Source organism: Pseudophryne corroboree, chromosome 6 (genome assembly GCF_028390025.1).
Source record: "Pseudophryne corroboree isolate aPseCor3 chromosome 6, aPseCor3.hap2, whole genome shotgun sequence".
In the NCBI taxonomy this organism is placed as follows: domain Eukaryota; kingdom Metazoa; phylum Chordata; class Amphibia; order Anura; family Myobatrachidae; genus Pseudophryne; species Pseudophryne corroboree.
Window position 1 is genome coordinate 505,231,444 of NC_086449.1, and position 25,351 is coordinate 505,256,794.

At 42.1% G+C, this 25,351-nt stretch overlaps 1 protein-coding gene across 11 annotated transcripts in view; it reads right to left on the reverse strand.

Annotated features, from left to right (window-relative positions):
- Positions 1 to 25,351, reverse strand: part of NAV3 (neuron navigator 3) — a 1,127,960-nt gene that overhangs the window by 79,432 nt on the left and 1,023,177 nt on the right. For 5 of the 11 annotated variants that reach the window (XM_063927407.1, XM_063927402.1, XM_063927399.1 and 2 more), the window contains 6 exons: positions 24,848 to 24,965; positions 22,584 to 22,708; positions 20,217 to 20,237; positions 2,892 to 3,064; positions 1,614 to 1,679; positions 581 to 734 (listed from right to left, as the gene is read on the reverse strand). In XM_063927407.1, coding sequence (XP_063783477.1) covers positions 581 to 734; positions 1,614 to 1,679; positions 2,892 to 3,064; positions 20,217 to 20,237; positions 22,584 to 22,708; positions 24,848 to 24,965 — 657 coding nt within the window. The remainder of the gene's footprint in view (positions 1 to 580; positions 735 to 1,613; positions 1,680 to 2,891; positions 3,065 to 20,216; positions 20,238 to 22,583; positions 22,709 to 24,847; positions 24,966 to 25,351) is intronic. The other 6 variants (XM_063927409.1, XM_063927405.1, XM_063927400.1 and 3 more) reach the window with 5 other exon arrangements.

Below are 25,351 nucleotides of genomic sequence, written 5' to 3' on the forward strand. Positions count from 1 at the left end.
AAATGCATGTTACAATATATTATATTACAATATAGAAAGCAACATTATTAATGCAGTTATTTCATCATACTAAGGAGCCAGCATGAGCTCAACTGTAAAGCAAAACATGCTCAAGGAGATCTGCAATGACAGATGTCACGTCAATCAAACGTAAGGATTCTTTTTCAAACACAATCTGATTTGCATAAATTACTTTCATCTGTCATATTATTGTTGTCTGCAAACTGTGCCTGTCTGGACTTTGTAACTGAGAATTTTTTAGAGTACTTTTACTTGGGAAGTACAGTATAAAGCGTATTTAAGAGGATCAGCCTGCTTTTACTTATCCCACACAGATGGAGCAGACTTTATTGCACTATGGTACATATTATTTTAAGTAAGATATTCAAAGCTAATTTCAGCTAAACTTCTCAGTAATCTGTCACAAAATAGAAGTTTGTCATGTATCCATTATCAAGGGTGCACCATTCATTTCAATAAGCTGCACTCTACCTTGTAATAGTAACATTGGAATGGATGATTCATTGCGTCTGTATGTATATCAAACATTTAAAACTAAAGACAAGGGAGCATTACTGACCTGCATGCGGTTCATTGCTTCTCTGATTTGGTCAAGGTGATGTGCAGAGCTGAGCGCCTCAAGGCGAATGTCTGTTAGTTTTAGCTCCTTTTCTCGAAGTTCACCCTTTAGCTGCAGGATCATTTCAGTTTCTGCTTCAGTGCATTCACAGATACTTGAAAGGAAAAGAACCATGTTTTTTAGTTTATAGTTTATAAACATTAGAATAACAGCAAGAATAAACAGCTCTAAACATGAAAACCCTGTTTAGAGCTCCCTAGGAATAAATTTGATAGTAGTATGGAGCGTGCTGACACAACAGTTAATAAATTAATAATATTAAATAAAAACTAAGAGGTGGATACTTGTATTATTAAAAGGTGTATATAGACCCACATTTGATCAGTATAAAGTAAAAAAAAAAGACAAGGATGGCATACAGTACATAACATTAATTGAGTTAAATATTATTATTATTATTATTAGAGACAGGAAAACAATGGTTCCCAGGACAGGGAGGAGGGCTGCTGCGCTCGCAGCCTATGGGGTAACTCTGGCTAGTTACTGCTATTTATGAGTTGAACATGCTGCTTGCTGTAGCTTCAGGACACTGCAGTCTCTACAAACTCCTGCTTTACTAAATAGTTTTCCAAGCTCAGCATTGGCCCATTCAGGGGGTGATACTATGACTACACCCCCACTTACTGTAGGTTTGGTTGGTCAATGATGGCAAAGTGACTGTCGATCATAACTACAACCCCACTGAGGCATGACCTATTTGCCGATAGGACAGTCCAACCCTGTTTGTAATCACATCCACTGATCAACAATGACACAGAATAACATATAGCAATTTTCAAACTTAGATTATAGCTAGTGTTTTAATGCACATTCAGCACGCAAAATGTTTTTCTAGTCCATAGCGCAAGCACTGTAACCTTCCAGTTGTTCACAAATACTGTAGTTTCTGTCTTATCCTTTCAGTGCAAAAATACATGCAAATTCCTTAACTCCAGCACACAAGTTGAATCACATGCACCACACTGCGTTTTACCGAGATTTATGCTTGTACATCACATGGCCATTTTGGCGTTTCTTTGGTACCCAGATTAAAGAGGACCTGAATCCACACAACAGATAACATATAGATTTACAATGGTAACCTAATAAGCAATAATGTGGTTTTAAACACAAACACACATCACACATACTGTATAAAAAAAACAACTCAAAAGTAGTAAACAACACTATACATTCCAAGGGCTTCTTGATATCTCAAGGTAGACCACAGGCTATATACCATGGACTTCTATCAAATAATACCGGCATCTGCTTTGTGTTAGTTTGTTAAGCTGAGTACACACTATACGATACACTGTTGGACGACGTTGCAATCCGCAATGGATCTCAACAACGAACATAGTGTGTACCCTCATTTTATGAACTGGATGGTTGCATCATTCTATTGGATGTGCTGCATGTCCAATGAGATGATTCTAAGGCCAACACGGTGCAGTGGATTGTACAGTGTGTATGGCTGTGCAATGTATCGTTGCATCACCAGGTCACACGATTGTCAGGTGTGTACCCAGTTTTAGATTCAAAAATGAAATTTGAGGAAATTTAGCAAACCTTTAAAGAGGACAACCAGCAGATTCTATCATTTTATAGAATGTACTAGATAAAAAATAGCTAGAATTTGATTGTTTACTATAGGCAACACCTTCACTTGTCCTCTTTGGATGGCTTGATACAACTTCCCCAATATCTCAAGAAGGGAAACATCCATATACTTTATTTGGTGCTGTTTATCTGGGTTGGGTATGTGTGAAAAGCGGTCAGCATACCTCCACCGGTATCCCGGCAGCGGAATGCCAGCGGGGGGGGGCACAAGCACAACAAGCCCCTTAGGGGCTCAGTTTTATATTCCCACTCTATGGGTGTTGTGGACACCCACAAGTGGGAATAGTCACTGCTAGTCAGCATGCCAATTGTCGGGATTCTCAGTGGGCATGATGTACAATAGGGGGAGGTGTTGTGTCCACCGGTCACATAACTACATCCCGGTCATCTGCCATTTAATCCAGAACTATTTTTAGGAAACAATACATCTTGAGTTATATTGCTGTTTTCTTTGATAAGACATTTACAAGGAGAAGCTGATATTATACTGTAAAATGAATTGGCGCACTTCTTACATATATTCTTATTTTAGAATGGTAACATTAGCTTTGTAGTGATGCTTTGAATTCATGAGCTATGCGGATAATTTCTGGTATGGCAGTTAAGTTACTCAGAAAAACTGTACAATAATCATGACTAAATAACTTACTCTGAGTTGGACTGGGATAGTTTCATTGCAGAGGAAATTGCATCCTCTGAATTATGCTGTAATTTTGGAGAGGATGGTACTGATGAATCTGTAAGCTCTTCAATATCTGAGTGGGAAGACGGATGTTTGTTGGATTTTTTCTTGCCAAAGGCTTGTTTAAAAGAGCTTCTCAGCTAGGAAAAAAAGACATTTTGCCATATTGGAAAGCATGATTACTAAAGCATAGATTATTTTGCAAATTAAATTGAGATAAAAATAGACTTCAACTTTAAACTGTGATATCATAATTAATGCAGTAAAACAAGTCATTAACAGTAAGCACTTAAAAAAAAGCTTATTGCTCTTCTAATAAGCTATATACTTTGCAATATATATGATTTATTGCCTCTATATATAAACACATGCTACTAAAATAACACTTGGATACAGAATTGCCATCTGGCACAGAAAATGTAACATTTGCATGTACACTAGATAAGCCCTGTGCCTTGCTGCAAATCTACATTTGGCAATTTCTCTGGTTTTCAGCTTGTTTTCCCATAATCAAAAAACATTTTCTTCTAATAATTTTTTTTGTTCTTCTAATCATTTTGACAAAATGCTGGATGTTAAAACCCAATAAATAAGCACAAGTAAAGGTTAGTACTGCAGGTGCAATTTTTGTACAACTTTGCAGAATTTATATACAATTTTTATATAGCGAGACTCATTTTGAGAGGACACACTTGAGCTCCGAATGTTTGTAGGAAAACCAATTTTACATGTAGGTGTCACCTGCCGAGTGGTGAAACCAAAGTGCCGGCTGCTGCTCAGTGACAGGTGCTACACAGTGCTAGCCACACCCCCGTCTCATGAGTCCATGCCCCCATCCCATGAAACCATACCCTCATCCCACAAAGTCACGCCCCTTTTGTGCCTGCTGCACCCGGTGTTAAGGGGCTTAGTGACGCCTCTGGTGTACATTCTAGCACTCTGCACCTAATCGTGAGGGAGCATAGTTTAATTTTGGAGGGCAAAATTTTAGATGTGATGCATTACTACAGCTACTGTAACTCTAGCGATACATCATGTATAATATTTAGAGTGAACACTGTTTATAACCCACAACAGCATAGAAATAGATTATAGATGTGGCTTTTAAATGTTAGTAGTATATACTACTTATACTGTTGCATTCCCCTACTTGTATACAACATAATAATGCAACAAATAATTATATATATATATATATATATATATATATAAAAAATCTAAAATGTAATCTAAAATCAAATTAAACACAAGTACATAATATAAATTAAATTCAGTACAAATATCTCTTGTTTTCACCTTTAAAAATCAAATGGGACTCTTCTTTCCTGCAGTTGCCAAATAGAAATGTCAATAGAGTAATGCAAATAGACAGCCTAGACCAGATATAACATAGCTGTAATGCTAGTGATATAAGTACTACCAGCTGGAGGGGTTATTACACAAACAGAATTCAGCTAAATAGTGCTGCTGATAGCCATCACCATCATTGCAGTGGTCCTCCAGCATCCGCAACATACACTCTATCTAATAACTATCTACTGATGTGTCAATGTCAATTGTCTAGCTCAGTCATGAGAACACCTTTACTGTGCTTGGCCTACGCTCACCTACCTCCATTGTTCCACGCCGTGCACAAGGAGACCATAAGTCATCCAAACTCATTTTGTTGAGGATGTGCAGTACAGAAATATGTTCCACATGAAAAAATACACGTCTGCTTCTAAATTACCCCCAGTATACTAATCTTCAACCTCCTGACTCAACACACCCTCAACTACACAGAGAGAAATAAACAGCTCCCAGGTGGTACAATGATAGGGGTTTCAGTCATAAGCCAAACACAGTGCACAAAATCAATGTTTTAATCATAAAGGGACAGATGTTAAAATCAAGTAATCTAAAATATCATCTAGGCTGCTCCTATATACTGCTGATCTCTACCCTATTACATGACACAGTAATATGTGTATCAGGGGATGTCACAATAGATTATTTTATTCATTGATTTTAATTCATATTACTGTTCGGAAACATCAACACTCAGTTGTTCTCATTTAACCAAAACATCATACTTTAATTCACTTAAAGATACAAAAATGTATATTGTTTGTATATTGTGCATTTGTAAATCATATGTTGTATAGCTACAGAACCATCTGTAGCCCATAGGTTGTATAGCTACTAAACCATCTGTAACTCATATATATACAGGTTGAGTATCCCTTATCCAAAATTCAATATCCCACATTTTTGGGTCCCCTACTGAGATAATGACATATATATTATATATCAAGTGTATATATAGATATATTACATAGATATATAATATAATATATATGTATGTGTGTCATTATCTCGATAGGTGAACAAAAAATGTGTGATTTTGAATAAGGGATACTCAACCTGTATATATATATATATATATATATATATATATATATATATAAAACCCATATATGTAACCAATACTGTATATATAACCCATAGGTTGTATAGCTACTGAACCATTTGTAACCCATAGGTTGTATAGCTACTGAAGCATCTGTAACCCATAGATTGTACAGCTACTGAAGCATCTGTAATCCATAGGTTGTATAGCTACTGAATCATCTGTAACCCATAGGTTGTATGGGTGGTCTTCTGTATGCCGAATGTCGGGATCCCGGCGCACAGTATACCAGCGCCGGAATCCTGACACCCGGCATACCGACAACTATTCTCCCTCGTGGGGGTCCATGACCCCCCTGGAGGGAGAATAAAATAGTGTGGAGCACATAGCGCGCCACCGTGCCCGCAGCGTGGCGAGCGCAGCGAGCCCGCAAGGGGCTCCTTTGCGCTCGCCACGCTGTCGGTATGCCGGCGGTCGGGCTCCCGGCGCCGGTATGCTGGGCGCCGGGAGCCCGAGCGCCGGCATACCGTACGACACCCGGTTGTATAGCTACTGAACCATCTGTAACCCATAGGTTATATAGCTGCTGAACCATCTGTAGCCCATAGGTTGTATAGCTTAGAGCCGGATTAAGGGGGGGCCCTGGGGGTAAGAGCCCAGCCCCCCCTTTCCAAATGGGCTCCCCAAACACCACAGATTGAATCTCTCTAACGATCAGATCTGTGATGCTGCGGGCGGCAGCAGACAGCAGAGAAAGGGCAGCTGAGGCTCAGCTGTCCAATGGATGAAAGAAATTGCAGCCTGCGGCTTGGTCATTGGCTGGGCGCGCAGGCTGGAAGGAAGGAGGAGGGATCCTTAGCAGCAATGTGGACTTGGAGACCCAGAGGTTATGCGGCATGTGCTGCTTTGAGGCTCTCATATTGTATGGCCAGTGGGAAAAAAAACACAGTAAGGCTGGCTGGCTGGCTGGCTGGCTGAATGTGTGTGTGTGTGTGTGTGTGTGTGTGTGTGTGTGTGTGTGTGTGTGTGTGTGTGTGTGTGTGTATGTATATATATATATATATATATATATATATATATAAAAACAAATCTAGAAAACCACAGCACTCGCCACCCCAGCAGCGGGGTGCAATATCTGCACTCACCACTCAAAGGGTGGGGTGCATGCAGACCATGGCCACCAACCCAAATATATACAAACAGAAAGTTCAGCACTCACCATAGCAAGCTCACTTATCCTCACAACATCAATAATTTTTGAGACTTTGTGATAGTGTAGGACCTGCATGAAGGTGGGGTACCTTGGCGAGCGGTATGCAGGCTTCCGTGCATTGGCCAATTCACTAACTAAACCCCCATCATTTATCTATTGATGTTGTGAGGATAAGTGAGCTTGCTATGGTGAGTGCTGAACTTTCTGTTTGTGTATATATATATATATATATATATATATGTATATCGGATATATCAGATGATTGACCAGGTCCCTCCCCTGCTCCTGAAATACCTGAAATTGTTGGAATTGACTCTAGCATGGAACTATTTTCTAGTTAATGGAAAGTTTTACCGATAGACAAGCGGCTGCACAATGGGGAGCAATGTCTCCACGTCATTTGCAAACGTTTATATGTTTGAGGAGGAAAACCAGATCTTCTTTCAGAATCAAGAAGTTGCAAAATACATTTTATTCTTTTCCAGGTACATAGATGACCTGTTCATCTTGTGGACAGGTTCTGAGGACCAGTTCGTACAGTTGGAATCCGTATTAGACAAGATGGTGACCAAATTTGTTGAGAGGGGATATGACCATAGAACCTTAGTATTACAGAAGAATTAAGTCCTATTAATCCCTAGAGAAAATCTGCTGACTTCTAACACTAAGACACAAGATCTGTCCTTCCCATTTGTTAATAAATACTGCACTTCTAGCACAGTGTTGCCATGGGCTACTAGAGCCTTTTGGCCCATCTTGTCTACTGACAAACAACTTTCAAATCTGAAAAATAGGCGACCAATGATGTGCTTCACCCGAGGCAGGAGCATTGTCCACTCGGACATTACAGGATATCGGGTAGATCATGATAAACCTTAGAATTTCCTGGGTAGGCCCCCTGGATGCTATAAGTGCCCTAAATGCACCACTTCTTCCCACATGATCACAGCGGGACCGAGTTTAAACATCCCCACAGTGACCGAGTATATGAGATCAACCACATACTAACATGTACTTCAACCCACATAGTGTATGTGATAATTTGTCCCTGCAATTTATATTATGTGGGCAAGTCTATCAGGTCCGTAAGGGAACGGATGGCCCTACATAGGTCAGCGATCAAGCAGGCCATCTCGGGAAAGATCTCAGAACAGCCAGTGGCCAAACATTGGGCTGAGAGTGGACACACCATGGGTGATTTCAAACAACTGGTCATTGATCACGTCACCAAACATCTTAGGGGTGGAGACAGAGAAGGCAAATTATTGCGCATCGAAACCAAATGGATCTATGAATTAGATACCATCAATCCAAGAGGGCTTATTGAGATGATGCCATGGAAACTCTTCATATAATGTGGGACAATTGTGATTTGACACGTCCTCAACGTGTCATTTGTTCTTTGACTTGATTATAGAATCTAGTCTATATACATGTTTGTCTATTATCCGTAGGCTTTTAAAATAATACTATCTATACGTCTAGCGGCCATTGGGCCCAAATGTGTTGCTACCAGTATCCGTGGTGAACGGGGAACCATTAGTTATAGAGGTTTTTCATTTGTAGGCCACTTGAAGATTTTCATTTTAGTCACTAATTTTTTCTTATTTTTTCTTATGAGTTCTTTTTTCACTTTTATCTTTTTCATTAATTTATACATTTATTTCTCTAACGTCCTAGTGGATGCTGGGGACTCCGTCAGGACCATGGGGAATAGCGGCTCCGCAGGAGACAGGGCACAAAAGCAAGCTTTTAGGATCACATGGTGTGCACTGGCTCCTCCCCCCACGACCCTCCTCCAAGCCTCAGTTAGGTTTTTGTGCCCGTCCGAGCAGGGTGCAATCTAGGTGGCTCTCTTAAAGAGTTGCTTAGAAAAAGTTTTTAGGTTCTTTATTTTCAGTGAGTCCTGCTGGCAACAGGCTCACTGCATCGAGGGACTTAGGGGAGAGAAGTGAACTCACCTGCGTGCAGGATGGATTGGCTTCTTAGGCTACTGGACACCATTAGCTCCAGAGGGAGTCGGAACACAGGTCTCGCCCTGGGGTTCGTCCAGGAGCCGCGCCGCCGACCCCCCTTGCAGATGCTGAAGATTGAAGAGGTCCGGAACCAGGCGGCAGAAGACTTTCAGTCTTCATCAGGTAGCGCACAGCACTGCAGCTGTGCGCCATTGTTGTCAGCACACTTCACACAGCGGTCACGGAGGGTGCAGGGCGCGGGGGGGGGCGCCCTGGGCAGCAATGTATAATACCTGTATGGCAAAAAATACATCACATATAGCCCTTGAGGCTATATGGATGTATTTAACCCCTGCCAGATATCACAAACTCCGGAGAAGAAGCCCGCCGAAAAGGGGGCGGGGCCTATTCTCCTCAGCACACAGCGCCATTTTCCCTCACAGAAATGCTGGTGGGAAGGCTCCCATGCTCTCCCCTGCACTGCACTACAGAAACAGGGTTAAAACAGAGAGGGTGGCCACTGATTTGGCGATATGAATATATATTAAATGCTATAAGGGAGGAACACTTATATAAAGATTGTCCCTATATAATTATAGCGTTTTGGTGTGTGCTGGCAAACTCTCCCTCTGTCTCCCCAAAGGGCTAGTGGGTCCTGTCCTCTATCAGAGCATTCCCTATGTGTGTGCTGTATGTCGGTACGTGTGTGTCGACATGTATGAGGAAAATGTTGGTGAGGAGGCGGAGCAAATTGCCTGTAATGGTGATGTCACTCTCTAGGGAGTCGACACCGGAATGGATGGCTTATTTATGGAATTACGTGATAATGTCAACACGCTGCAAGCCGGTTGACGACATGAGACGGCCGGCGAACAAATTAGTACCTGCCCAGGCGTCTCAAACACTGTCAGGGGCTGTAAAACGCCCATTTACCTCAGTCGGTCGACACAGACCCAGACACGGACACTGATTTCAGTGTCGACGGTGAAGAAACAAACGTATTTTCCTTTAGGGCCACACGTTAAGGGCAATGAAGGAGGTGTTACATATTTCTGATACTACAAGTACCACAAAAAAGGGTATTATGTGGGATGTGAAAAAACTACCTGTAGTTTTTCCTGAATCAGATAAATTAAATGAAGTGTGTGATGATGCGTGGGTTTCCCCCGATAGAAAATTATTGGCGGTATACCCTTTCCCGCCAGAAGTTAGGGCGCGTTGGGAAACACCCCTTAGGGTGGATAAGGCGCTCACATGCTTATCAGAACAAGTGGCGGTACCATCTACAGATAGGGCCGTACTTAAGGAGCCAGCTGATAGGAGGCTGGAAAATATCCTAAAAAGTATACACACACATGCTGGTGTTATACTGCGACCAGCGATCGCCTCAGCCTGGATGTGCAGAGCTGAGGTGGCTTGGTCGGATTCCCTGACTAAAAATATTGATACCCTTGACAGGGACAGTATTTTATTGACTATAGAGCATTTAAAGGATGCATTTCTATATATGCGAGATGCGCAGAGGGATATTTGCACTCTGGCATCAAGAGTAAATGCGATGTCCATATCTGCAAGAAGATGTTTATGGACACGACAGTGGTCAGGTGATGCAGATTCCAAACGGCACAAAGATGTATTGCCGTATATAGGGGAGGAGTTATTTGGGGTCGGTCCATGGGACCTGGTGGTCACGGCAACTGCTGGAAAATCCACCGTTTTTTACCCTAAGTCACATCTCTGCAGAAAAAGACACCGTCTTTTCAGCCTCAGTCCTTTCGTCCCTATAAGAGTCATATCTGCCCAGGGATAGAGGAAAGGGAAGAAGACTGCAGCAGGCAGCCCATTCCCAGGAACAGAAGCCCTCCAACGCTTCTACCAAGTTCTCAGCATGACGCTGGGACCGTACAGGACCCCTGGATCCTACAAGTAGTATCCAAGGGGTACAGATTGGAATGTCGAGACGTTTCCCCCTCGCAGGTTCCTGTAGTCTGCTGTACCAATGTCTCCCTCCGACAGGGAGGCAGTATTGAAAACAATTCACAAGCTGTATTCCCAGCAGGTGATAATCAAAGTACCCCTCCTACAACAAGGAAAGGGGTATTATTCCACACTATATGGTGGTACTGAAGCCAGAAGGCTAGGTGAGACCTATTCTAAATCTGAAATATTTGAACACTTACAAAAGTTCAAATCCAGATGGAGTCACTCAGAGCAGTGATAGCGAACCGGGAAGAAGGGGACTATATGGTGTCCCGGGACATCAGGGATGCTTACCTCCATGTCCCAAAAATTTGCCTTTCTCACCGAGGGTACCTCAGGTTCGTGGTACAGAACTGTCACTATCAGTTTCAGACGATGCCGTTGGATTGTCCAAGGCACCCCGGGTCCTTACCAAGGTAATGACCGAAATGAGGATTCGTCTTCAAAGAAAATGGACGACTTCCTGATAAGAACAAGGTCCAGAGAACAGTTGGAGGTCGGAGTAGCACTATCTCAAGTAGTTCTACGACAACACGGGTGGATTCTAAATATTCCAAAACCGCAGTTGTTCCGACGACACGTCTGCTGGTCCTAGGGATGATTCTGGACACAGTCCAGAAAAAGGTGTTTCTCCCAGAGGAGAAAGCCAGGGAGTTATCCGAGCTAATCGGGATCCTCCTAAAACCAGGAAAAGTGTCAGTGCATCATTGCACAAGAGTCCTGGTAAAAATGGTGGCTTATTACGAAGCGATTCCATTCGGCAGATTTCACGCAAGAACTCTTCAGTGGGATCTGCTGGACAAATGGTCCGGATCGCATCTTCAGATGCATCAGCGGATAACCCTATATCCAAGGACAAGGGTGTCTCTCCTGTGGTGATTACAGAGTGCTCATCTTCTAGAGGGCCGCAGATTCGGCATTCAGGATTGGGTGCTGGTGACCACGGAGGCCAGCCTGAGAGGCTGGAGAGCAGTCACACAGGGAAAAAATTTCCAGGGAGTGTGATCAAGTCTGGAGAATTCTCTCCACATAAATATACTGGAGCTAAGAGCAAATTTATAATGCTCTAAACTTAGCAAGACCTCTGCTTCAAGGTCAGCCGGTATTGATCCAGTGGGATAACATCACGGCAGTCGCCCACGTAAACAGAAAGGGCGGCACAAGAAGCAGGAGGGCAGTGGCAAAACTGCAAGGATTTTTCGCTAGGCGGAAAATCATGTGATAGCACTGTCAGCAGTGTTCATTCCGGGAGTGGACGACTGGGAAGCAGACTTCCTCAGCAGGCACGACCTCCACCCGGGAGAGTGGGAACTTCATCGGGAAGTTTTCCGCATGATTGTGAACCGTTGGGAAAGACCAAAGGTGGACATGATGGCATCCCGCCCGAACAAAAAACGGGACAGGTATTGCGCCAGGTCACGAGACCTTCAGGCGATAGCTGTGGATGTCCTGGTAACACCGCGGGTGTAACAGTCGGTGTATGTGTTCCCTCCTCTGCTTCTCATAACCAAGGTATTGAGAATTATAAGACGTAGAGGAGTAAGAACTATACTCGTGGCTCCGGATTGGCCAAGAGGGACTTGGTACCCGGAATTTCAAGAGATGCTCACAGAGGACTAATGGCCTCGGGAGCTAAGAAGGGACTTGCTTCAGCAAGTACCATGTCTGTTCCAAGACTTACCGCGGCTGCGTTTGACGGCATGGCGGTTGAACGCCGGATCCTAAGGGAAAAGGCATTCCGGAAGAGGTCATACCTACCCTGGTCAAAGCCAGGAAGGAGGTGACCGCACAACGTTATCACCACATGTGGTGAAAATATGTTGCGTGGGTGAGGCCAGGAAGGCCCCACGAAGAAATTTCAACTAGGTCGATTTCTGCACTTCCTGCAAACAGGAGTGTCTATGAGCCTCAAATTGGGGTCCATTAAGGTTCAAGTTTCGGCCCTGTAGATTTTCTTCCAGAAAGAATTGGCTTCAGTTCCTGAAGTCCAGACATTTGTCAAGGGAGTATTGCATATACAGCCCCTTTTGTGCCTCCAGTGGCACCGTGGGATCTCAACGTAGTGTTGGGATTCCTCAAATCATATTGGTTTGAACCGCTCAAATCTGTGGATTTGAAATATCTCACATGGAAAGTGACCATGCTGTTGGCCCTGGCCTCGGCCAGGCGAGTGTTAGAATTGGCGGCTTTTGTCTTACAAAAGCCCATATTTGATTTTCCATTCGGACAGGGCAGAACTGCGGACTCGTCCCCAGTTTCTTCCTAAGGTGGTGTCAGCGTTTCACCTGAAACAACCTATTGTGGTGCCTGCGGCTACTAGGGACTTGGAGGACTCCAAGTTGCTAGACGTTGTCAGGGCCCTGAAAATATATATATATATATAATTCCAGGACGGCTGGAGTCAGAAAGTCTGACTTGCTGTTTATATTGTATGCACCCAAAAAGCTGGGTGCTCCTGCTTCTAAGCAGACTATTGCTTGTTGGATTTGTAGTACAATTCAGCTTGCACATTCTGTGGCAGGCCTGCCACAGCCAAAATCTGTAAATGCCCATTCCACAAGGAAGGTGGGCTCATCTTGGGCGGCTGCCCGAGGGGTCTCGGCTTTACAACTTTGCCGAGCAGCTACGTGGTCAGGGGGGAACACGTTTGTAAAATTCTACAAATGTGATACCCTGGCTGAGGAGGACCTGGAGTTCTCTCATTCGGTGCTGCAGAGTCATCCGCACTCTCCCGCCCGTTTGGGAGCTTTGGTATAATCCCCATGGTCCTGACGGAGTCCCCAGCATCCACTAGGACGTTAGAGAAAATAAGATTTTACTTACCGATAAATCTATTTCTCATAGTCCGTAGTGGATGCTGGGCGCCCATCCCAAGTGCGGATTGTCTGCATTACTTGTACATAGTTATTGTTACAAAAATCGGGTTATTATTGTTGTGAGCCATCTTTTTTTAGAGGCTACTTCTTTGTTATCATACTGTTAACTGGGTTCAGATCACAAGTTGTACGGTGTGATTGGTGTGGCTGGTATGAGTCTTACCCGGGATTCAAGATCCTTCCTTATTGTGTACGCTCGTCCGGGCACAGTACCTAACTGAGGCTTGGAGGAGGGTCGTGGGGGGAGGAGCCAGTGCACACCATGTGATCCTAAAAGCTTGCTTTTGTGCCCTGTCTCCTGCGGAGCCGCTATTCCCCATGGTCCTGACGGAGTCCCCAGCATCCACTACGGACTATGAGAAATAGATTTATCGGTAAGTAAAATCTTATTTTTTATATTCAGATACTGTACAATAGGGTATAGATCTTAACCGTCTGTCTGCCTAATACAGTATGTATACTGTATAGAATGGGTGGCACGAGACAGTGGCAGTAATGTCCATACAAGATTGACACTGCTGTAGTAACACAGTAGCTTTTACCCTCATCTATAGTCGTATTCTTATATTTTATATTCCACGCCTATTGGTCCCCACCATATACCAGCTTACCGGCAACGCATTTAAACCTAACTGTCAGATTATAGTGTTTTATTTGTGAATGATTAACTAACATACGTATCAGATTGCTAGGTACAGTAAAGTATAATTATTTAATGAATGTATATTTCTTTAATAGACATTTATAAGTCTTATTGGTGATTATTAACTGGATTCTTAAGGGAGCTGACTCTGTATAAGATGTCACTTGTTTTATACTCCAGCGTGGGTCTTGCAGCCCGGTTTCCATGACGACCCGGCGCCGCATTGTCAATGACGCGCTTGGAAGGCGCCAGTGTCCTGGACCGGGAAGCCGGAGGTAGGGCAGCACTGTGCACTGGCGGGCTTCTCTAGGGTATATAGGTAAGTCACACTTTTTATTGTTTGTTATTCACCTTGACAAAGGTTTGGAATGCACTTTAAATTGATATAAGACTCCGACTGCCGCTGTATCTTTTCTAGGATATATATATATATATCTATCAGATGATATATCAGATGACTGACCAGGTCCCTCCCCTGCACCGGGGTGGAGATAGAGTGTTAGCCTTGCATCGGTTAGAATCCAGGTGGATATTGAAATTAAATACGATGCAGCCACAGGGCTTGAACGAAAAGATAAATTGGAATGCTCTCCAATTCAATTAATTTGGTATCTGGATCATTAGTCTGGATCTTTAGTCTGGTTTTGTATCTACTAGTTTTGCACTCTACGTAATTCTAGTTCTCCTCTATATTAGATTTAAATAATAGTATACTGTTAGCTGGCCTCATACCTGTTAGTTTTTCCTATGTTTGTGTTTTTATATAGGGTATCCATGTGCAGATATGTCGTTCTAGGTTCATCAGCGCGATTGACTGCATCATGGATATTGTTGGTGTTTATTATATTGGTGTTGTATCTTTACTCATGGTTAATATACTTCAGAGTGTATTGATGTTTTTATAGCCTCCCCCTGTCAGGCAGACAGGCCAGGGTCAACGTTGGAGTGCGATGTGTGGCCGGGTTGCCATGGTTACCGCCACCTCCCAATGATGTCATCAGCCCATCGCCTCCGGGAAACAGGAAACTCCACGCTGCACCGCGGTCTTGAATGCCTGAAGGGGGACGCTATTTAGGTGAGTTCTAGGTTATTTGTTATGTTAATGTCTGTCCCATTAGAGCACTTGCAGAGCCTGATGAAGGGACCCGCCATGGCCCGAAATGCTGCATTGTTATGATGCCTGTGCTGACATATACCATTGTATTGCATGGGATGTATCTCTGGACTTGAAACTCTGGATATGTATGCATTTATGCCTTGATGCTGTGGACATAAAACTTTATATGTATGAAGACCTGTCTATTCTGAATAAGCAATTGTTCTGAATCAGGTTTTTTATATATATATATATATATATATATATGTGTGTGTGTGTGTGTGTGCGCATATATATATATATATATATATATATACACACACACACAAGATTTGGACGGCAGCACTCCCATAAACAAAGTATTCGTACTCGGTGCCCTCCTAAACCCGCATGGCTACGGGTCAAATATACAGTCCAGTAGGCGGCACTCCGGTAAATGATATACAACAGCAGGTCTATAGCAACAACGTTTCGAAGTTTATTAACTTCGTCCTTGTAACCTGAGGACGAAGTTAATAAACTTCGAAACGTTGTTGCTATAGACCTGCTGTTGTATGTATCATTTACCGGAGTGCCGCCTACTGGACTGTATATATATATATATATATATATATATATATATATATATACACACACACATATATAGATAAATATATATACCTACCCATAGATGTGTATATATATATATATATATATATATATATATATTTTAATATCATTCATCTACCTGACTCTTTATTAGGGACCACATTGTCTGCAGCGCCCCAGGCCCCCCATAGCCTTAATCCGGCTCTGGTATAGCTACTGAACCATCTGTAACCCATAGGTTATATACAGTGCATCCGGAAAGTATTTACAGCGCTTAACTTTTTCCACATTTTGTTATGTTGCAGCCTTTTTCCAATATGGAATAAAATAATTTTTCCCTCAAAATTCTACACACAATACCCCATCACGACAACATGAAAAATACGTTTTGATAATTTATCAAAAATAAAAAACTAAGAAATCACATGTACATAAGTATTAACAGCATTTGCCATGAAGCTCAAAATTGAGCTCAGATGCATCCTATTTCCACTGATCATCCTTGAGATGTTTCTACAGCTTAATTGGAGTCTACCTGTGGTGAATTCAGTTGATTGGACATGATTTAGAAACGCACACACCTGTCTATATAAGGTCCCACACTTGACAATGCATGTCTGAGCACAAACCAAACATGAAGTCAAAGAAATTGTCTGTAGACCTCAGAGACAGGATTGTCTCAAGGCATAAATCTGGGGAAGGGTACAGAAAACAATCTGCTGCTTTGAAGGTTCTAATGAGCACAGTGGCCTCCATCATCCGTAAATGGAAGAAGTTCGGAACCACCAGGACTCTTCCTAGAGCTGGCTGGCCATCTAAATTGAGCGATCAGGGGAGATGGGCCCTAGTCACGGAGGTGACCAAGCACCTGATGGTCACTCTGTCAGAGCTACAGCATTCCTCTGTGGAGAGAAGAGAACCTTACAGAAGGACAACCCTCTCTGCAGCAATCCACAAATCAGGCCTGTATGATAGAGTGGCCAGACGGAAGCCACTCCTTAGTAAAAAGCACATGGCAGCCCACCTGGAGTTCGACAAAATATACCTGAAGGTCTCTCAGACCATGAGAAACAAAATTCTCTGGTCTAATGAGACAAAGATTGAACTCTTTGGGGTTAATGCCAGGCATCATGTTTGGAGGAAACCAGGCACCGGTTATCACCAGGCCAATACCATCCCTACAGTGAAGCATGGTGGGGGAAGCATCATGCTGTGGGGATGTTTTTCATCGGCAGAAACTGGGAGACTAGTCAGGGTAGAGGGAAAGATGAATGCAGCAATGTACAGAGACATCCTGGATGAAAACCTGCTCCAGAGCGCTCTTAACCTCAGGCTAGGGTGACGGTCTATCTTTCAGCAGGACAACAACCCTAAGAACACAGCCAAGATATCAAAGGAGTGGCTTCAGGACAACTCTGTGAATGTCCTTGATTGGCCCAGCATGAGCCTAGACTTCCGATTGAACATCTCTGGAGAGATCTGAAAATGGCTGTGCACCGACGCTTCCCATCCAACCTGATGGAGCTTGAGAGGTGCTGCAAAGAGGAATGGCAAAACTGCCCAAAGATAGGTGTGCCAAGCTTGTGGCATAATATTTAAAAAGACTTGAGGCTGTAATTGCTGCCAAAGGTGCATCAACACAGTTTTGAGCAAAGGCTGTGAATACTTACAGTATGTACATGTGATTTCTTATTTTTTTTATTTTTAATACAAATCTTTTTCACGTTGTCATTATGGGGTATATTGTGTGTAGAATTTTGAGGGAAAAAATGAATTTATCCCATTTTAGAATAAGGCTGTAACATAAAAAAAATGTGGAAAAAGTGAAGCACTGTGAATACTTTCTGGATGCACTGCACTCTACTGAACTCTCTGTAACCCATAGGTTGTATAGATACTGAACCGTCTGTAACCCATAGGTTATATAGCTACTAAACCATCTGTAACCCATAGGTTATATAGCTACTAAACCGTCTGTAACCCATAGGTTGTATAGATACTGAACCGTCTGGAACCCACAGGTTGCATACAGTAGCCACTAAACATTACGCTCTATTTTTACAGAATGGAAGGAACAAACAATGGCTAATAATGTTGCAAGTAGTGTAAACATTATAAGCCAATATCATGCAGAGAGGTTCAAGGTAAAGCAAGAATCTTTAATAAGACAAAAAGAATATGGGCTACTGTACTTCTAAAACGCAAAAGATTTAGCAGCAAAAAAGAAAGAAACGTTTAGAACCAGAACCTGGTCAGCTACTTACATAGTACAGGATATTTTACAAATCATCAAACCTAGCAATGTAATCTTTATGCGATAGTAAACAAAACAAATCAACTGTATATTACAATGCATTCTATGCTTGAACAGAAAATGTATCAATTTTAGTTGTCAATTATTAACTCAAATAGTTTATAGTACTAATAAGGGATATTTACATAATAAAAGTAAAAAAAAATGAAAGGTGAAACACTGAATTTTAGAGTAATGGAATGCAACAATAATATAATATAAAGGTATTGCGAAGAAAATTAAACAAAGTATTCTGAAAGCAGGTGCGTCCAGTGAAGTATAGTCCCAAGTTATTTACATGGTTAACATCCCATCATGCTTAATGGCGTGTAAAAAAAAAATGCTGAGTTGGCCATGTAGGCCAATATATTAGTTTCCAAATAAAGGTATGTAAATCCAAAGAAAACATGATTCTTGATGATGTTTTACAAAAGTTATATGGTGTTTTATGAAGTACAATGGCTAAGGTGGCATCACGTATAGCCATTAATGGACCAATAAAATTCTCGAGAAACTCCTTAGAAAAAAATCAACTAATTTCTTGTGAAAAAATAGCATTTCATGCTTCCAGTAACATGTTCCAGAAACATGTAGGCTGTGGGGCAGATTCAATTAGCCACAAGATTTACCCTGTGGCTAACTAGCAGCCTGAGCAATTCCATTGGCTGCCTCATCCTCACGCATTAAGTCCTAGAGGGTGCAGGTAATGTTTTCCTCAAATCCTCAGCACCTGCAAGTACAAATCTGCATTAAATGCACCTTCTTGGACTTACAGCATGGGGTATCCTATAGATTCCTGCACTTAATGTGGAATGTATGGATTAACCTGCATTACCCATGGGTTTGCCACATGGGGAAATTGACTAAAAATGTAAAAGCTATGGGTGTTAAATCTGAAGCTTTAATCCAGTGGTAAACAAAGTGCAGTAAGTAAATCTGCCCCTTAATGTCAATGTACATTGATAGTAAAGGCTAACCTTAACTTATAAAGAGGGGCAAATTCAGTTACCCCTGGTGTTTAAGGAACAGGTAAAGCTCCAGGTTTTATGCCTTGAGCGATTACATTTTTCTGCATTTTTTCCACAGGTAACGTGCGTCAGGCCATAGACTAAACACTAAGTGCTGGAATTTATGTGCTCCACCATGCATTAAGCCCCAGAGGGTGCATTTACAGTGGACTTTTCCACTCAGTTCCTGATGCTGCAAGCAAAAAGCTGCCTCCTCTGGGGCTTACCACTCAGGGATACAGCTTTTAATTGAATTGCTCAGGGTAGAGCAATTAGCTGCGGTTAAACCCCATGGATAATGAAATCTTCCCCATGTAATCTGTTTATTTCCTCTTCTTTATTGTAACAAACTTCATAATATATTGGTGATATATAAAAGTTGATAATAACAATAATAATCTTGCTTCTCTAACATTTGCAGTAAGAAGTACATACAGTAGGTGAATTATTTTCCTACTGCTCACAAATCCATATTTTCTGCCAAGGGTGTAGCTACCATAGGTGTAGGGAATGCAGCTGCTATGGGGCCCAGATACGAGAGGGGCCCATCTTCCCTGTCAAAGTTACATGTGTTGTATACATTTTTCACATAGAGGCCCTTACAAACGTTTGCCTTGGGGCCTACTATATATCTATCTATGTCCCTGCACCTGATCATTGTAATGCTGTATAAAATGAACAGAAGGGCATTATAACGTTACATAGTATGAACTGGGGGGCAGCAATGTAATGTGGCATAATATGATCTGGGGACACTGTGTGTCATAATATGAATTGGGGGTACTATGTTGTATAATGTGTACTTGCAGCCCTACAATGGGACATAATGTGAACTAAGGCACTACTATGGTACATAAAATTAACTAGGTCACTATCATGGGGCATAACATTACCAACTGCTGCGGAGAGGTGTCTCTCTAGAAGCACAGGGCAGGGGTCACTTCATAATGTTCCTATGGGGCCCACAAAGCCACAAAGTATTTGCTATGCCCCTGATTTTTTTGCCAACTGTTCCAACCCAAAAAAATTGGATGTGTGTGTGTGTGTGTGTGTGTGTGTGTGTGTGTGTGTGTGTGTGTGTGTGTGTGTGTGTGTGTGTGTGTTTCAACTACTGTACATGCAATTTATTATTTCAATGTCCAATTTGAAAAAAAAAAGTATAAGAAAGACTTGCGTTGAAGCCTTGCAAAATGAAAGTGGCCATGCCAGGAGGTTACTTAACATGCCAAATCAGTCAATGTTCTATATTCACCTCACTTTTATTGAAGTTCACCTTGTGAGAGACAAAAAAATAAATGAAATGGATGACAGCAGGTTAGTGTCAAATCACAGTTAATTGCATAGTGCTCATTCACCAGATCTAGGTACCATATTACATATATTCTGCAACCATATTAAGAATACAACTGAGCTGTTCCAGCAAAATACAGGTTTCTGGTGAGCCATTAATCTGACTGTAACAACCCCTAACCATGTAAATCTGACTTGTGACGCCAACGAACATGTAAACAGCGGCATATCTACAATAATAGCGACGTACAAATTCCAGTGTAAAAAAGGCCAATGTGTGCATCCAGGTGGAAGGGGAACACGACAGAAGTTAATGTGCATTACATCTTGCATGCTCCCTAAAGCAGCACACAGAAGAGCAAAGAGAGGTGTCTAGCAATGCTGGGGCAAGTATAGCATAACAGGGGCTGTAGATATCTGTTTTATTTACTAGTAACCAGAGCATAGGTCTTCATTCAACCCCAGATTAGTCCCTTGCTTTGCACCACATTCAAACTTTATAAAGTAAATAAAGGTATTCGTCCAACTCCCTCAGAAGAACATTAACATATAAAATAACAAAAAAGTAAAACAGATACAGAATTAGAAAATGACAGAGGGAAACGGATGGGCAGTCCGTAGATTGTAGGATTACTGTTTATACTAATGTGCAACAGCTACCAGAAATGAATCTACTCTAATGACTACATAAATAAATACATTCTTTTTTATATAGAAACCGTTAGAATAATTTAAGTGTACTGTACAGTAACAAGCAAGTGAGCAGGACATACAGTAGTGACTCTGCCCAGTCCTTCAATATAATGATGCAGACAGGAAACATAACACGCATGCTCAGGCTTGGACTGGCCCACATGGGTACAGGGGAAACCACCGGTGGGCCCCACTGCCTGGGAGCCCACCTCCTGCTCTAAGGATCAGGTTCCAGACTATGCACTTGAATTATACATTATACATATGTTACCTTACACTGGACTATGGTGTATTTTCTACAGTGCATTGCTGTTATTAATCTGGTACATTATTATGCATGCAGCAGCTGAATTTACTGAATTTAATGAAGGGGCCCAGATGTTGCACTCTCTATTGGTTAGTCAAACCAATGTGGTGGCAGGCCACGCCCCCTCTGCAGACTGGCCACACCCTTAAACATGGGCCCCTACCACTGCATTCCCCCGGTGGGCCCTACATTCCTGAGTCCGATACTGCGCATGCTTGCTATTACAGCTAGAGGTTGCAAAACTTTGAGCACAGAGATGACAGAATGTTGAGCAAGCCACTGTGCTCTGTGAAGATAAGTGTATTAATTGTATCTTCTAATTGGAAAAAAATAAAAAGAATGGTGATTTGTTGGTAGGGAGCTTGATATTAGCAATGAAGACGTCTACTCATTTTATAATTGTGATAACGTATTTTTTTATGGAATTACTGTACATACTATGGGAAAGGGTGAAAACTAAAGGGGAGTATGCAGTTCCTAAAAATAATTTAAATGTATGTTTCTTCACGTTCATCTTATTATTGTCAGTTAGTTATGCTAATTGGACTATGCGAGAGAGAGAGAGAGAGAGAGAGAGAGAGAGAGAGAGCTGTAACACAGGTTTTGTTCAGTGTCTGTGAATGTCATTACAGTATATTCACTTGATATAATGACTGTGATTTGTATTGCATTGGGACAGTCACATTGTAAATGATGCAAATGACAGAGGTTTTTCCCATTAATTTCAGTGCGATTTCCAGATTACTGTGCTACTGTGACATGGGGATCATTCAATATATAGGTCCTATTCATTTGTATTTACAGCTCTGCATATACTAGTTTCTGCTAGTGTACAGTTTGGTACTAAAATAGAGCAAGTCTCTAACCCAATCCTGCGTATGATATGGCAGGTGACGCAGAGGTACAGTAAGTTTTGGTCCTAAAACTGGGTTTATTTTTCCAAAGAAAGAAGAAAATTCTGTTGTAACAACAGATACATTTTGCACCAAGCTATTGATGAAAACTAGATGGATTGTGACTTCCAGTACAATTTGCTGCAATGTGATCTGGCTTCAGACGTTTGACTTGTGCACTTGTGCTAGAATCATGTGCTTCCAATAAAAACTATAAAGATGAGAAGCATTATCTGTGGTGTATAGAAAATCATTCCTGACAAGTTGTATACTTCTTATTCCTCAGTTGACTGTTGTTGTACCAGTGAGCTAAAGTAGATGTGAGATTGTTTAAAACACCCCAATTGTGACACACACACACACACACACACACACACACACACACACACACACACACACACAGCTCAGACTTTTCTGTCTCAGTAGAGGAACTTACCCAGTTTTTCTTTTTCTTTTTCTTGGAATCCGCATCATTGCTGCTTCCAATGCTAGAATGACTGGTGGCACTGTTGATGCTAGAAACGCTCTCAGAGGAGTGCTGCCTTCTTATTCGCGTCTCTGCTGAGAAATAAAACACTTGTGTTTTTTACAGGGACACAATGCAGATTTTTAATCTTCTTGCCATCAGTTTTATCACCACCTTTAACCACTTCCTATGGAATAGCAGGGGGTTGGCCCATTCTATTTGATAAAGAATAAGTTATTGATACAAAAAATATATATATTGGAAGTGAAAAATGACATTTTCATCATTAGGGAGTACTATTAAGGGGGAAGCAGAGAGTGGATGTAACCTGTCACTAGAAAGTGGGTAATTTAATGCTTTAACCCATGCTTAGCAGCCAGCAACCCTGAACATGTCAGAGGAAAAAAAAAAAAAAAAAAGAACTGGGAATGCATCAATGGCAGGAAACCATATGGTTACACCCCATCAATGGTAAAAGTATTCAACATCGACCATATACCATCGATTTAAAACATTGATGGTTGATGGCCATCCCTACTGTGGGACAGGATACTAGGGAGGCCAATCCCGGGATCGGCGGGATCCCAGGATTTGGGCCCAAAAATGCCAGGATTTGAATCCCGGGATTGGAGCATCCAATCCCGGGATTCACGGGATTATACTGCGCATGCGCGGGAGGGTGGGCGTAAGTAATAGTACTTACTAATATTAGGCGGGCGGCAGCCATGAACAAGTTGAACGCGGCGGCACTTCAAATGTAGCGCCGGCCGCCAGCCAATCAGAGCTGGCGGACCGGCAGCCAATCAGGGGAGCTGCAGCGGCAGCCAATCAGGAGCGACTGCTGCGGCCGCTTCCCTGATTGGCTGCCGGTACGCCAGCTCTGGTTGGCTGGCGGCCGGCGCTTCATTTGAAATGCCGCCGCGTTCAGTGTGTTCATGGTTGCCGCCCTGCCTAATAGTAAGTACTATTACTTACACCCACCCTCTCTCCCTCCGTGCAGTCAGTGGTGCTCCCTACAGCCTACCTCCCTCCCTCGCCGCTACCAACCCTCCCTGCCGCGACCTGCACCCTCCCTCCTGAGTTCCGCTCTGCTACCTACACTCTACCTTCCTCCCACACCGCTACTACACCCTCCCTACCTCCCGCACCGCTACTTACACCCTCCCTACCTCCCGCACCGCTACCTACACACTCCCTACCTCCCGCATCGCTACCTACACACTCCCTACCTACCGCACCGCTACCTACACCCTCCCTCCAGCACTGCTCCCTACAACTTTCACTGATCCCTACTGCAATCCCGGGATCCCGGGATTGACCGTTTTTCAATCCCGAATCCCGGGATTGAAAAAACGGCCCGGGATTGGCCTCCCTACAGGATACCTTCTCTGCTTCTTTAACCCCTCTCACTCTCCCCATTCTTAATATGCTTTTAAAATTGTCTATCTAACTTGCATAGCTTTACAGGTACATTCTTTTTATGTATTTTTCTTTTTTTTTGCATCATGTTAAATTTCTGTATTACAGTATTTTGTGTCAGTTACTGTTTTATGTGGGTAACATTTACATAGAAATGCTGTCAGCTCCTTGGTTGGTGTACTACATTTACCTATAAAGTTTAGCATCAGTGGTAAGCATTATAGCTTTTTCACAAGATTGTTGGTGAGCTGTCACTTGTTACTATATTGCTAAGAACAGACAGTTGTGTTACTGTGTAATAGCTAATCATGTCATCTATAGCCTGGGTAGCCTGAGCACAGAGAATTAAGTGAATGAAGCACAGGTCGTGATATTACCTAAATAAACAGTAGAGGTTTCTGAGGGGGAGATTAACTAAGCAGTGAAAAGTGTGGAGAAGTGAGCTAGTGGGGAAGTTGCCCATGGCAACAAATCAGCATTGAAGTAACATTTATAATTTGCATACTAAAAATGATACAGAGCAGCTGATTGGTTGCCATGGGCAACTTCTCCACTGGCTCATTTCTCCATGCCTATCACTGCTTAGTACATTTCCCCCTTAATGTAGTAAAATATTTTTGCACATTAAATTTTGGATTGCACACAAATGTATATGTTGCACAGGCCTAACCAATTTGATTGATTTGAGAGTCTTTCAGTACATACAGATTTCTCACTGTTGCACACAGCATGTGACTAAATGCTCTTACACTAAAAAAAAGTTGTATTTATTTGTTACAATTTAATGCAGAATTCTACCAAAACAATACAAGTACCTCTATGACTGTGACTGTGATCGGAACCATTAAGCGCTCCTTGTATTGCAGCCTGTGCTGCCGAATTTTGAGCTTTCAGCATCTCTATTGTCTCCCGAAGTTCGATAAGCTCAGATTCCTAGAGTCACAAATGAACATTAGTTATTATATTGCTGCACACAACAACAAACATATGGAAACATTAAGTTAATGAAATATGATTACAGGTTGAGTATCCCTTATCCAAAATGCTTGGGACTAGAGGTATTTTGGATATTGGATTTTTCCGTATTTTGGAATAATTAGATACCATAATGAGATATCATGGTGATGGGACCTAAATCTAAGCACAGAATGTATTTGTTACATATACACCTTATACACACAGACTGAAAGTAATTTTAGCCAATATTTTTTTATAACTTTGTGCATTAAACAAAGTGTGTCTACATTCACACAATTCATTTATGTTTCATATACACCTTATACACACAGCCTGAAGGTCATTTAATACAATATTATTAA